General features: G+C 38.0%; 1 protein-coding gene across 1 annotated transcript; it reads left to right on the forward strand.

The window, feature by feature from the left end:
• The first annotated feature begins 8876 nt into the window (after nt 1-8876).
• On the forward strand, nt 8877-11926 carry LOC132477009 (elongin-B-like). The gene is made up of 2 exons (XM_060079264.1): nt 8877-8921; nt 11573-11926. The coding sequence occupies exons 1-2, from the start codon at nt 8877-8879 to the stop codon at nt 11924-11926; spliced, it is 399 nt and encodes a 132-aa protein (XP_059935247.1).
• The last annotated feature ends 3886 nt before the right edge of the window (nt 11927-15812 follow it).

The raw sequence follows: 15812 nt of genomic DNA on the forward strand, positions 1-15812 counted from the left end.
ATCTCTGGGAGTCAGGCCCAGAAATCTATTTCCACAGTTCTTCCAGGTGATTATGATGCTCTCTAAATTTTGAGAATCACTGCTATAAAGCAATAGAGCACAAGCACCAAAGAGAGATACAAAGTGCTTTGAGTAAAGGGAAAATCACATTTATTTTGGAAGGAGGACTTCCAGGATTTACTGTATTTCCATAAAGTTTTGAAAGTTAGCTAAGATATTGAAATGTAGGGAGTGTAATAGGAAGAGGACATTCTGCATGAGTGAAGTGTGAACCAAAGGACAGAATTAAGATAGCAGAGGAAAATCAAAGAGTCTAGATTGATGAGCATGGAAGGAGATGGAGAAGAGGACCAGAAGATAGGTTGAGGTCTCAAACACCAGTCTGAGGAGTGTGTTGTCTAACACAGTGGGCAATGACAAGCCATTCAGGTTTTTCATTGGAGGAGTAACAAGATTAGAGCAGTGCTTTTGGAAGATTCATCACAGGGTTTCCACAGGATAACTTGGAGTAGGAAGATAATGCAAGAAGTGGGGAGGGCTTCCCTGGTGGTGCAGTGGTTGGGAGTCTGCCTGCCAATGCAGGGGACACGGGTTCGAGCCCTGGTCTGGGAAGATCCCACATGCCATGGAGCAACTGGGCCCGTGCACCACAACTGCTGAGCCTGCGCGTCTGGAGCTTGTGCTCCTCAACAAGAGAGGCCGCAATAGTGAGAGGCCCGTGCACCGCGATGAAGAGTGGCCCCCGCTCGCCGCAACTGGAGAAAGCCCACGCACAGAAACGAAGACCCAACACAGCCATGAATAAATGAATGAATGAATGAATGAATAAATAAATAATTTTTTTAAAAAAGAAGTGGGGAAACAACTGAGTTGATGATTGCAATGGTTTGGGTAAGTGATAAAAAAAGCTTCAACTTTTTAGGGTGTTTGCAGGGGAAATAGAAAAATGAGGAAATTAATTGGAGAAAATTTGAAGGACTAGATAAATAAGATTAGCAATTAATTCTACATTAGGAGGAAAAGAATGAAGAGAATAAAACCTTGATTTACAACTAAAATTAGTAGTCTCATAAACCAAAGAATAAAGTAATCAGGAGGAGGTGTTGGATTTGAAAGGGATTTGTTTTGAATGTACTTGATGTTCTGTGGTATGGTCATTATGAAGTTGCTAGTGTAGGCATTGAGTTTATAATAATAATATCTACAAAGTTTTGACTGCATAGGGCTCTGCCTCGCTAAGCACAAGAACCAGGCATATGACCTATATTATATCGTATCAACCTTACACTGACTTTATGAGAAGGTATTATTACACCCATTTTTACTACCTAAATTAGATTCTGTGGCATATAACAGAAAATCCAAATTAACAATGACTTAAACACATAGAGTTTATTCTAGCACGTAGAAGAAATCAGGAGATATGCAAGGCTAAACAAATATGGTGCCTCCAACAAAGTCATCAGGGGGCCAAGTTTCTTCTAATGTGCTCTTCATCATCCTCTACTAGGGAATTCCATCCTCAAGGGCATTTCATCATTCAAGATTGCTGCTTAAGCTCCAGCCATCAGGGAGGTGATGACTAAAAATATGAGAATGGATGCTTATCGAATATAAAGAATAGGAGTTTGGAAGAAAGAGCCTTTGGAGAATGACCACAAGGGAGGGCTGGGGGGATGCGCAGGAAGAGAGAAGCACCATGTCAGCAAAAGGCAAGAAAACACAAGGCTTCACTATGAAAGGAGAGGTAGGTAAGCAGTATCCAATGGTGCAGTCCATCAGGACAGAAAATTGCTTATTGGATTGGAGAAGGTGAAGTCCTGATGGCCTTCCAAAGAACAGCATCATTCAAGTGTTCTATGGCAGCCGATCTTAGAATTAAGGATATATTAGGTGGTGAAATAATGGAGCAATAATTTCTCTTCTGTGAAGTTTGGTGATTCAGGGAAAGAGCAAAATCATGATAGTGACTGAGTTGAACAGTGTTGAGGTAATGTTTTCATAGATTAGAAGACCTGAACATAATTTCCCTTTATGATGTCAGGTCTCTGGGAGACTAGATTTAAATTGCTTGAATGTGTGAGTTTAGACAACAGAGTACTTCTTCCATGATCAGCAGCTCCAATCCGATTCCTCGCAGGGAAAGTGAAGCAAGTGTTGGCTGATATTATATCATAATAAAGGGCTGATATTACATTTTGTAAAAGCTGTCTGATAATCTTAATTAACTCATTTTTGTTTTTCCCTCCAAAAGCTAGATGGAAACTCATCTAGCTCTGGCTTGGGTTCTTGAAGAAAAATTAAATTGCAAAAGTGAGGATGTTTCATTAGCCTTCTGCACTCCCCCAAGGTCAGCGAAGCCTCTCTGGGTGCTTTTGCAAGGCTGCAGAATCTGGAATGGCAAGGCTGTGGCTCCATTTCAGCAAAACTAAATATCATATTACAACACATTGTTTTTGCAGCTGACTGAGGCTTCGGTGTAGGGGATATTTCATTCTGCAATTGCAAATAAAGAGAGAAGTTGCTGGCAGGGCAATGTATAGTGTTTGCATCATTCCTTTATGAAGCCATTTTCTCCCCGCAAGGAGTGCATTCCCAGAAGACATTTTTTCCCCCAACAAATGTCTGGTGTTTCTGCAGTGCTCAGCATGCATGACTTGCTTTGAAGGCTGTTAAAAATTAAGACAGATAGTTGGACCAGTTCTTCTGGTACATTTCATTCCTTCCTCCCTAACTTTATCCCCCCCCCTCCCATATCCCGCCTCCCCCAAAACCCTTCTATTACAAAACTATGAAAGAATGGCAGAGACTAAAACCACAACATACTTTGCAATTCTAATCTTCTAACCTAAAGCTAGTGAGCCATAAAACCCTAGAAGCTAAAAGCTGCCTGAGGAGAATCCAAATCTTCTGGCTTTAAAATAGCTACATATATTTTACCATTTTAGCTATTTTGAGGTAGATTTTCTCACACATGCATGCTTGTTGAAATTAAATGTGTTTTTATCCTTTTGTCCTTCTGGAGAGAGAGCAGACGTGAGAGGGACACTTGTTTTCTATCTCTTACAGAATAAATTTGAATGCTCAGGGTAGGCATTAAGTTATCTGACTGTGCAATTTCTATCTAAATTGATTAGGTCTGGTACTGCTTTGGAAACTGGGTGCATGTAGAAAATGAACTTGTCTTATTTGAGCCTGCCTTTTAGTATATTGGTGTTATCACAGGTTTGTTGTAGTTTGTATCTCCCAGAAACAAACCCTAAGAAGAGGTTTTGAGGGAAAGTAGTTTATTTGGGAGGTGATTACAAGAAAAACTGGTAGGGGAATGGGAAAGTGAACAGGGAAGAGTAGATATTCAATAAAGGTTATCTTAATGAGAAGTCGCCACTGTGGGCAACTGGTGCTTGATCCTTCTGGGGACCTCTGGGATGCTCTGTGGAACATGCACAGAGATGTCACACCTGAGCAATGGGAAAGCTTGGGCATTCATCAACCAACTCCCATGTGTCGTTGGTGGACAATCCTGGTCAGAGATGTCAATTCTTTCCAACTTCAACTATAGATGTACTGTAATCTCAATCAAAATCCCAGCAACTATTTTGTAGATATAAACAAACTGATTCTAACATGTATATCAAAAAGGAAAAGACCTAGAATAACTAGCACAATACTGAAAAAGAATAACAGAGTTGGAGGACTTAAACTGCTCAATTTCAAGACTTACTATATAGCTACCATAATCAAAACAGCATGGTATCAGTAAAAAAAAATAGACACATAGATCAAAGAAATAGAATTAAGAGCCCAGAAATAGACCCACAAAATATAGCCAAATATCTAGCACACAAAGTCAAACTGATCTTTAACAAAGGCTCAAAGGCAATTCAATGGATAAAGAACAGTATTTTCAATAAGTGATATTGGAAACTAGATATAGACTTAACACTTTACAAAAATTAACTCAAAGTGAATCATAGACCTAAAGGTAAGGTGAAAAACTATAAAACATCTAGAAGAAAATGGGGAAAATCTCTATGGGTTGAGAAACTGAGTGTTTAGACGCAATACCAAAAGCACAATATATGAAAGGAAAAACTGATATGTTGGATCTTATTAAAATTTAAAATTTCTGTTCTATAAAAGACACTTAAGAAAATGAAAGACAGAATGGAAGAAAATAATTGCAAAATACATATCTGATAAAGAACTTATATCTGAAATACACAAAAAATTCTTAAAGCTCAATAATAAGAAAAAATCAAATTAAAAACAATAAAGATTGTCAAATTAGATAAAAACAGCAGGTAGAATATGATTTTGTAAATAACAATCATAATAAATACATTAAATTTTTTTTTCACAATAGCTAAGTCCTTTTTCAAAAGTGGGTTGTGAACTGTAAACATTTCCCTTCCTAGCTCTTGTTTTTTTAAGCTTGAGTAAAAGGGATTATACATATTTTTTGATGATGGCCATTCTGACTGGTGTGAGGTGATACCTCACTGAAGTTTTGATTTGCATTTCTCTAATGATTAGTGATGTTGAGCATCCTTTCAGGTGTTTGTTGGCAATCTGTATATCTTCTTTGGAGAAATGTCTATTTAGGTGGAGAGGGTGTGGAGAAAAGGGAACACTCTTGCACTGTTGGTGGGAATGTAAATTGATACAGCCACTATGTAGAACAGTACGGAGGTTCCTTAAAGAACTAAAAATAGAACTACCATACGACCCAGCAATCCCACTACTGGGCATATACCCTGAGAAAACCATAACTCAAAAAGATTCATGTACCACAATGTTCATTATTTACAAAAGCCAGGACATGGAAACAACCTAAGTGTCCATCCACAGATGAATGGATAAAGAAGATGTGGCACATATATACAATGGAATATTATTCAGCCATAAAAAGAAATGAAATTGAGTTATTTGTAGTGAGGTGGATGGACTTTGAGTCTGTCATACAGAGTGAAGTAAGTCAGAAAGAGAAAAACAAATACCGTATGCTAACGCATATATGTAGAATCTAAAAAAAAAAAAAAAAAAGGTTTCTGAAGAACCTAGGGGCAAGACAGGAATAAAGACGCAGACGTAGAGAATGGACTTGAGGGCACGGGGAGGCAGAAGGGTAAGCTGGGACGAAGTGAGAGAGGCATGGACATAGATACACTACCAAATGTAGAATAGATAGCTAGTGGGAAACAGCCACATAGCACCGGGAGATCAGCTCGGTGTTTTGTGACCACCTAGAGGGGTGGGATAGGGAGGGTGGGAGGGAGATGCAAGAGGGAGGGGATATGGGGATATATGTATACGTAAAGTTGATTCACTTTGTTATACAGCAGAAACTAACACACCATTGTAAAACAATTATACTCCAATAAAGATGTTAAAAAAAAAGGATTATACAATGGGAGAAGGAATTTCAGGAGAAAGAGTGACAGTCAGAGGCAGATAAAGGAAAATCCTTAAAGTAGAGCGGGGTGCACAGTGAGCTGGAGGACCCAGACCCCACGTTTCTCAGTACCCTTAGGTGGTAGCAAGACCTCAGAAGGAAGCTAAAACTAGCACTGAGCTTCCCATTGGAGCAAGGCTCTCTGTGCTCCTCTGGGCCCTGAAGCAGTACAGTTCCTGTTCTCCTGAACTGCTGAACCATAGACAATAATGAAGGCTGCCATGCTAGATTGAAGATCAGAGGCCTCCCTCTACTCTCCCAGTAGTACACAAATCTCCCAATTTTCTCTTTGACCTCAAGGAAGATCAGGAGCCTCAATACTTACCAGGATCTCCTGACAACCTTGTAGGATGAAGGTCAGAGATACACTTAATTTTATTTGAAGAAAATAAAGATACAACTGAGTTTATGTGTATGAAGTTATATGTGCTTGACACATATGAATGGGAAAACAACTGTAAGGGTACATATCAAAATGGTTATAGATGGTAAACTCTGGGTAAGGATTACAAATGATTCTTATTTTCTTTTTATTTAGCTGTGCTCTTTGATTTCCATACAATGAGAATGTGTTACATATGGTAAAATGGGGAAGGACTAGCTGAGTGGTGTGGTGTATAGGGCCTAGGTTTTAGACCCCACAGACCTGGGTTTGAATGACCAACTCTCCTACTTACTACCTGGGAGAATCTGAGAAAGTTATTTTCATTTCTAAGCTTCATGTCCTCATCTATAAATGCCAGTGATGTCAACCTTGTAGAGTTATCATAGAGATTAAAATTAATCTACATAGAGTGCAGAATAATTTCCCACATAATTACACACATAAATATTCATGATAATTGTACACTTTAGACTACTGAACTTTATACTATGTAAATTATATCTCAATACAGTTGTTAAAAAACACAAAAAAATACCTATAATACTTTTGCATGAATATTTAGACCAGCTATGGAAATAGCTAACCTAGATACCTTGAAGGATATTTATAAGGTTGGCATATGTCCATCATTTATATCTTTAAATTAAAGACAAAAAAAACATTGTTTTCTTGTTCTATAACGCCAACTCTGAAACTCTAAGAAGGTCTGTATTCTAACAACTCTTTCTTCTAAGAATGACTTAAAGAAATCAATTGGATGCGCTGGCTGTGTTCCTTAGACTGTTCAGAGGTCACTTAGTCCCTGAACACCTGACATTCTTCTACTGAAATGGAAAGAACAGTCCTTGTTGAGGGATGAATTATGGCCCTCCAATATTCATATGCTGAAATCTTAACCTTCTGTACCTCAAAATGTGACTATGTTTTTAAATGGGGTCTTTAAAGAGGGAATTAAGTTAAAATGAGGTCATTAGTGTAGGCCCTAATCCAATGTGACTGGTGTCCTTAAATGAAGAGGAGATTGGAATACAGATACACATGGAGGGAAGACCATGCAAAGACACAGGGAGAAGATAGCTACCCAAGGAGAGAGGCCTCAAAAGAAACCAACCCTGGCAACACCTTGATCTTGGACTTCCAGCCTCCAGAATTGTGAGAGAATAAATCTTTGTTGTTTATGCCATCCATTCTGGGGTACTCTGTTATGGCAGCACTAGAAAACTAATACAGTCCTTTTGCCTGCCTGAATTTTGAGAGTGTCAGGAGGAACCCAGTTAACATTCAGAAAAAGCTTAGGAATCCTTTTTTTATAAATGTTATCATTTTTATAAAAATCATTATCTTGTGTGGTGTACCTACTTAAAATTATGATGTGGCAGCTATTATATTCCAAGATATATAGCTAAGAGATTTAATCTTTAGGTTGAAAATAAAGTGTGGCATGAAGGAACATATCAAATTACAAGTTTTTGTGGTATCCCTCTTCATTCACTCAAAGGATATAGTATTTGCTTGGTTCATTTACCAGGACATTGTACTGAGAGGCATAGTAGAAGAAATAGTAGAGAAGGCATAGTGGAGAAAACTTGAAGAAGATGAGAAGATGAAATTATTTTTTATAAAAACAAAAAAAGAAATGATACGGAGATAAGCTAGCACAACTAAAGGCCTTTGGAACATAGGTGAGAGAGAAGAGATTCAGGAACAGCCATTAGGAGTGGAATTTTGGGGTGGGGGGAGAGGTGTATAAGAGGAGTTGTTAGGAAGGCTTGCTGGATTGAATGCAGGGTGGTGTCTCCTAATTCTTCCATGAAAAATTGTCATAAGACTTTCATATTATTTTCCAAAGCTTTTGATTCAGGGTTAAAAGATTCATGGTGCTTTTCCTGACATTCCAAAATGCTGAAAGGTTGTGAAATCAAAACAGTGTAACTTAAAGGACAGCTCATCCCTGTAGTGTTTCTCTTAAAATTTTCCACAATGTGAAACACAAAGTAATGTGCTATAAAGACAGTGATTAAGCAAAAGGTATTTTAAAGTTTACTTTCCTTCCATTTGATTTCTCCAGCTGTCAAGTATCTGCTGCTCCATCCATTTGTTGTCTTATTTTGATTGTTTTTGGCAAACAGATGCAGGAGAACACTATCACCTTTTTTGTTGTATATAACCTTAGAGATACAAACATAATGTTAGTCAGGTTTTCTTTTGTAGGGAAAAATTATGAAGGACTGAAATACAGCTAAAAAATTCCTGATGTTTTCAATGGAAAACTAGGCATTGTCTAGCATACCCCTCCAAGTTATCTGATTCTATGGGGTCTTTACACCCTTCATTGTATTAATGTTTTCTACAAATCTGTAAGTTTTAGAGAACTGAAAGAGATACAAATGATTCTTGTCCACAAATATGCAAATGAATTTGGAGGAGGTTCAATTAATTTTCCTCCTCTCTGTGGAAGAAGCTATTTTGGCACAAGTTAAGCAAATCCAAATTCATTGCATCATTTCTGATAGCCTGCATATGTGTATTCTTTTTGGAGTCTCCTTTGAACTGGTTCCCTCATTAATTAATTAATTAAATAAAATCTTTGACATGTGTCCATTTTAAATATGTATGTGGGTTTATTTTTTCTAAAAAATTATCCTTTAATACTTTCATGAATTGACTGTCTTTAAGCTTCTAGGATCCCAGCTGAACCTTTTACCTGAGGTTCAACTGGACATAATAAAGTGAACTACTCTTTTGGAGTGAGGAATAGCAGGGGATGGCTGGGGAACAGCATAGCTGAACTGACCTCTCTATACCTCAGTCAAGAGTTTCAACTGTGTCCATCTCCAATGAACCCAGGAGAACTGAGTTATGATCTGCATGACATTTTCATCTCAGACATTCAGTTTGACTTTCAAGTCAAATCAAAGACTAGGAAAAAAAAACATGAATCCAAAATGAAACAGACTATTTTTCAGCTTGGCACTACACCATCTAGTGTAATGTGAAAAAAAATTCATTTCATTTTGCCACTGCCTGCTGATTGGCATGAACTCAGCTGTCCTTCAAAGCTTCAGCCTCTCCTGGAAGCAGGTACAGTCATTGCTGTGAGCCAAAGGGGGAACTGTAGGTGGAATTTTCAAATTCCCCTGAGGGTTGCTTTTTGGGAAAAATTATTAAATGAATGGTTTTAGCATACACTTGAAAGTTACTTTAATTCTGTTTCACTTTCAATGTATGGAAGTAAAGGTAACATTAGAGAAGTGTGCTGATTACTTCCAGTGGGTAAAATACCTGCAATCTTGAGATAAATGTTGCCAGAAAATAGAAACTGATGTGAGAGGTTTATCCTGTGCACATTATCAAATTATAATAGAACTTAAAACACATGCCTACGCTTTTGTAGGAGAGAAGAAATATCTTCTCCTTTTAGGCTCTCCACTGGGGATCCTGTAATGAAAGACAGATTAACAGGAGAAAAACAAACAGAAGTTTATCAACATGTATATCTCACATATACATGGGAGAAACTCACAGATGAGTAACTCAAAGAGGTGGCTAGAACTTGGGCCTAAATGCCATCTTCACTTAAAACAAAAGAAGAAGGGTGTGGGGTGGGGGGGTGGGGAGGTAAGTTATGGGAAGGTGACCAGGAAAAGTATGTAAAGAAGCATAAGGTTTGTTATGCAGATTTAAGACTGTTCCTTCTCTATTGATGAGTTTCTTGTGATTTAGAGTCATCCTTCTTTTCCTGGTACAGAGAGGAAGACACCTTCACAAATGGAAATTTCCTCTACAAATGGAAATTTCCCTTACAAAAAGACAACTTATACCCTGTTTTCAGAACTTCTCCTGTGTCTGCTGTTTCTCAAAATAGTCAATTTTAAATATTGACATTTATGCTAAAGAGGTATATTTTGGGGTCGCACATTCTGGTCTCCTACACTTTCTACTATCGCCAAACTTGAAGCCACATCCCAGCATTTAGATTAAATGGATGCTCCATCCAAGGCACCCGTGGCTTCTGTATCACATTCAGATAGTTTTTACTTATCTTTAGCTCTTAGTTCCATTATTTTAGAATCGCCAGTTGGTTTTGAAGTTGAGAACATTTTTTTCTTCCTCTCCCAGGTCATAAAATTGAAGGACAAGAACATGGTGTCTAATCTAGGTAAATATCTTAACAGAATGATTTCCAAAGTATAATTTTCAAAGTGTTTCATAGATTACAATTCTTATATAAAACCATAATGAGCAGAAATCTAAGTTTTATTAAACTCATTAATGAGGGAGACAGCAGGATGACAAAGTTGGTTCAGAAAAAAATACAGGGAGGACTTCCCTGGTGGCACAGTGGTTAGGCATCTGCCTGCCAATGCAGGGGACAGGTGTTCAGTCTCTGGTCTGGGAAGATCCCACATGCCGTGGAGCAACTAAGCCTGTGCACCACAACTACTGAGCATGCATGCCACAACTACTGAGCCTGCGTGCCACAACTACTGAAGCCTACGCATCTAGAGCCTGTGCTCTGCAACAAGAGAAGCCACCGCAATGAGAAACCTGCACACGGCAACAGAGTAGCCCCAGCTTGCCGCAACTAGAGAAAGCCCACACACAGCAACGAAGACCCAACACAGACAAAAATAAATAAATTTATAAATTTATATTAAATAAATAAATAAGGATCATTCCATTTCTGACTTTATAAAAAAAATACAGAGAACTAATGATTATATAATCAATGAAGAAAAGGAAGAATGCTGTGATAAATCACAAAGTTAGATGCAAAATTGGTCATTGTCCTACCAGAAATAAGACCAGAGTTTGGGACTAACTTTTCTACGTAAGAAAAATAATTCATGTTATTATCAGGCAAAAATAATTTTCATTGCACAAAAATTACTTGCCTAATATTGGGCAAAATCATTTATATCTTACCAGTTTCCAATAAAGGAACATCCAACTTTACAAAGTTGTGAGTTGTCTGGGCCTTAATCAACAGTAAATGGCAAATCAAACAAACTGGTATATCTTGTGACTTTAGGGCAGGGGTCAGCAGACTATAGTTGGGCTTAGCTGACCACTTGTTTCTTGTAAATAAAGTTTTGTTGGAACACTGCCACAGCCATTTGTTACATATTATACATGGCTGCTTTTGTTGCAGAGTTGAATAGAGACCAGGTGGTGAACACAGTCTAAAATATTTACTATCTGGCCCTTTACAGAAAACAAACAAAACTTGCCAACTTTGACCTAGGAACAGGACACTGTCTAAAAATAAAAACAAAGGTGACACAATCTTTTTTTTTTCTTCCAAGTTTTGGAGGATATTTTTTCTTTGCAACAATATTAATAAAAAAACATGAACATGAAATCAGAAACATCGCTTCAGGGGAAAGTCACATCAGAAGTGATTTAAATCCACGAATATACAATTGAAAATTATACATTTTGCAATAATTATACACTATTCATTTGTACAATGGATTCAGCTTAACAGCACCATAGATTCTCAGAATCTCCTTCAGAATCTATTGCACATGTTGAAAACAGAGAAATACCAAATTCTTTATTTCTAAGAGAAAGCTCATGACCCATTTAAATCCTTAGCATTCCAAATTACTCACTTCCCCTTGATTAGAAAAATCAACCCAGTAGAGGTGGGGCGGGGCGGGGCTGCCAGGTTCGGGCACCCTGGGGGCCGGTGTGTGGGCTGCCAGGAAGGGGGCGGAGCTGTCGGCTAGTTGAAAGGGAGAGGCAGTAGCCGGTGTGGACGTGTTTCTCAAAATACCATCATCTTCATGGAAGGCAAAGAGTCCAGCACCGTGTTCCTGTTGAAGCGCATCGTCGAGGGCATCCTCAAGCAGCTGCCAGACGAGCAGCGGCTGTACAAGGACCACCGGTTTCTGGACAATGGCAAGATATTGGGTGAGTGTGGCTTCACCAGCCAGACCCAGCCGCGGGTGGGGCTAGCCTTACAGGCAGGTGAAGCATTTGAGACCCTGCCCATCAAGCCCTTCTCCAGCCCACCGGAGCTGCCGGAAGTGATGAAGCCGCAGGACCCAGGAAGCATCGCTAATGAACAAGCTGAGCAGTGAGAGCTCCCCCTCAGGGCCTCCCACCACTCCCCCCACTCCACAAAAGAGATTGGGTGCCAAAAACAAAGAAAAAAGAAAGAAGAGAAAAATCAACCCAGATTTTGGTATTCAGCTCATCCATATTCTGGTATTTTCCTTCAGGAATTTGCTATGTATAGCAGGCATCAGGGGATCACACTTTCAAGAAGAAGTAGACTTCCCTGGTGGCACCAGTGGTTAAGAATCAGCCTACCAAGGCAGGGGACATGAGTTCAGTCCCTGGTCTGGGAAGATCCCACGTGCTTCGGAGCAACTAAGCCCATGCGCCACAACTACTGAAGCCCTTGTGCTTAGAGCCCGTGCTCCGCAACGAGAAGCCCAAACACTGCAACAAAGAGTAGCCCCCACTCGACGCAGCTAGAGAAACCCTGTGAGCAGCAACGAAGACCCAATGCAGACAAAAATAAATAATATTTTTTTAAATAGAGGAAAAAGTAGCCTGTAGCTTTTCCTTGATAACCTTATATACAAAAGTAGATAAATAAACTTACACAACCGATTATTGTTTGGAAATGACATGGGAGCAAGGCTTTTAAGATACCCATCTAGACTAATCCAGTCCATATTGTCACTTTAGAGGTCACACCGCCTACTGTCACTAGACCACAACCAGTGTGAATTACAGACCTTTCGGAGATTCTGTAGACTCCCTTTTCCCATATGCAAACAGGTGCAGGCAAAAAACCCAATTCAAATAAGTAAATATTGATAAAGTTTTTATCTAGGTTATACGCAGGGCTGAGTTTCAGCCAGCACTTACAGTCCGTTAAAATATTATAATATTTAAGTGCCAATTGGTAGTTAGCCATGGCTGTGAGCCCCTTAGGTAATCCTCAAGTTATCCCAGTCATCCCAGCCTCTCTTCCTTGAAGCCCCAGAATCACCCAACTACCAGAAAATTAACTCTGGTAGAGTAGAGAACCAAACTTCAGTTAAGAGGCCATGGTGATTGTTAAGTGTCCTCACTATGTTGTGTGCTAAATATTTTTCATTTTACCCCCTACATTACATTTCCCACTTTACCAAATTGTTCACAGTCCCTTTTCAATTAAGTTCCTCTAGGCATCCACTAGCACGTCACACAATCAATGCAAATCTCTTTAAAAACAGCAGGGACAAATTACAAAGAAAAACAGGAGGACCAAGCCTAAAATGGAAGCCAATCTTAATACTACATCCCAGCCTCTCTGAATGCGGAAAGATTGTGCAAACTATTCTAAGGGAGGGCTCTAGGCACAATCGAGACAAGACTGAGTATTGAAGAACTGCACAGCGTAGTCTAGTGGAAGTGACTAGGATATTTATTCACCCATTAGCAGTGGGGGCTCTGGTTGGGAAAACCTGTAGGGCAAGAACAAAGAAAATAGAAAAACAAGACAAGGGAGTTTTGGAAGAAAAAAAAAAACTCTGATTTTATACTTGTGCTCAATCCAATTTGTGTGCTCAGAAAAACTCATCCATTTTGATTTTAGCTTTCCTCAATTATTGATGCTATACTTCTATACACCGAAAATCAGGTGCTGCTCCTGTCCCACCTGCATCCCCCTACTCCTCTTAGTAGTTCAGTGCACCCTGGCCCAACTTTCAACAGCCAGCCTCTGCCTTTCTTTCCTTCAGGGTTTTCACTCTCTTCCAGAGCCCCCTCTGCCAGTCAGTGTATAAATGTCCCAGTTCCTTTGATACTCAGGTAGGTAAAGTTCCTTTGACCCTGATGTATCCTACACTAGTTTACAGAATTTCCCCAGCAGAATCAAGCTCCAGTCATCCATAACGGAAGTTGGCTCAGTGAGACACATGTCACTGGTTCCTTTTTCCTCCCCTGTCTCACTTAGAAAATCCCCAACCTGTGTTCACTTCACCTCCTAAATAATCTTGAAACCTTCCCAATTTACACTCAAATTAGTTCCCAAATTACTCTCAAATCTTTGTCTCAGGACCTGTTTTTTAGGAGAACCCAAAATAAAACATAAGTGCTCAAGAATATTCATTCATTCATCGAACATTTTTGAGTATTTCTTTTTTTTAATAAAATAATTTACAATTTAATAATCATGTCAGGTATAGAAAGCAGTATTGGGAAAACATAACTGATGATTATTTTCATAATTATATGCTTTTTATTCTTAAATTCATGTCTGTTCAATTAAGTGGCAACAAACTAAAATATGAAATACTAACACTCTTTAAGCCTACTACAAGATTTTTACAAAAGTTGTCACATGAAACATTTGTAAAGAAAATAGGGAATAAAGAATCTTTATTCTTGCTTAAGAAGCTACTCATAATTGAATACATAAACTGAAATAAATGTTTACCGAGATATTTTTGTATATTCTTGACTATTGAAACTTCAAGAATATCTATATAATACCTGCAAAAATTTCAAAGTGCTTAAAAAGGTTTTCACTACAGTGATAAAGGCACTCTTTAATTTAGAATATCTATAGTTGACCATTGAGACATAATCTTTAATTTATCATGTTTGATAATGTCAGAAAATGAACAGTTTAAACTATGCAACATAAAAACTTTAGTTGAATGAGATCCTAGCAGAGTTCCAACATAGTCTTTGAAATGATCCAAGTCTGTGAAGTTTTACAAAAGGTCAACCTCAAAACATTTTACTCACATGTCTTAAAACCACAGATATTTAGTATCATTCACTATGATATAAATATAATATTAAACACTTTAATTCTTTGATGTTGTAAGAATGTTTTATCAGGAAAAAAAAAAAGAAAGAAAACTGTTCATCATACCCTGTCAAAGGTGCCCGATTTTGTAACCCAACTTTTTTTTGGAAGTTTATATAAACAACATATACACAGGAATTACAGCTAAATGGCACTAGGTAATTTTGACCTTATACTTTTTTTTAATCTGTCTTTTCCAAGTTATCCACAATAAGCATATATAAGTTATAATACTAATCATTAGATATTAATTTCTTAAAAATAGGCCTTCTCTTTGCTTCAGTTTCAGTGATGCAGGAAATTCTGAGGTTGTTTCAGCAGGAAGACCATTAAGAAGAAAGCAAGTATGGAAGCAAAATTTTGTGATTATCTACATAAAATAACTATGCCAGGTAAGTAACTAATGCCAATCTGTGTTTTCTAGAACCCCAAACCTTCTCAAATTATGATACAAATATGTGTTTATTTTGATTAGTTGTATATCTAACTTTAATAGTAGATACTGTTTAAAAGAAAATACTTAGAAATGTATAGATCTACATACAAATATTGGTTCTATAGCTTACTATTTGTGTGGTATTTGCAAAGTTAATTAATTTTTCTAAGCCTTAGTTTTTTGCTCTATGGAGACATAATAGATACCTTTAAATGTTGTAATAGGGATTAAATGAGGAATTTTTAAACATGTGATAGAAATGGAAATAAAGATATAGTGAAGTAGATAAAGCCTGGGACACAGTACCATTCAGTAAATTTTAGATGTAATTATGAAGCTGCTGTTTGTGTTCTTTTTTGGGTGATAATTTAGAGGGCTTCCAAAATGTTTTAAACCCCATAAATATTTATGTAAATAGTTCTAGAATAATGTTAAGTCTATTCCTGTAGATATAAAAATGTTACCCTGAAAAACTAGCAAAATACAAACCCAGCATTCTCCTGCACTTAGATTTCTTTCATTTTTCTCCTTAAAAATACATTTGGGGGAATTCCTTGGTGGCCCAGTGGTTAGGAATCCACACTTTCACTGCTCAGGGCACGGGTTCAATTCCTGGTCGGGGAACTAAGATGTCGTAAGCTGTGTGTCACGGCAAAAAAAAAAAAAAAAAAAAAGCATTTGGATGCAAGCTAATGCTGTGCTTATGGTACAGTCGAGT

The sequence above is a fragment of the Mesoplodon densirostris genome, chromosome 16, assembly GCF_025265405.1.
Source record: "Mesoplodon densirostris isolate mMesDen1 chromosome 16, mMesDen1 primary haplotype, whole genome shotgun sequence".
NCBI lineage: Eukaryota > Metazoa > Chordata > Mammalia > Artiodactyla > Ziphiidae > Mesoplodon > Mesoplodon densirostris.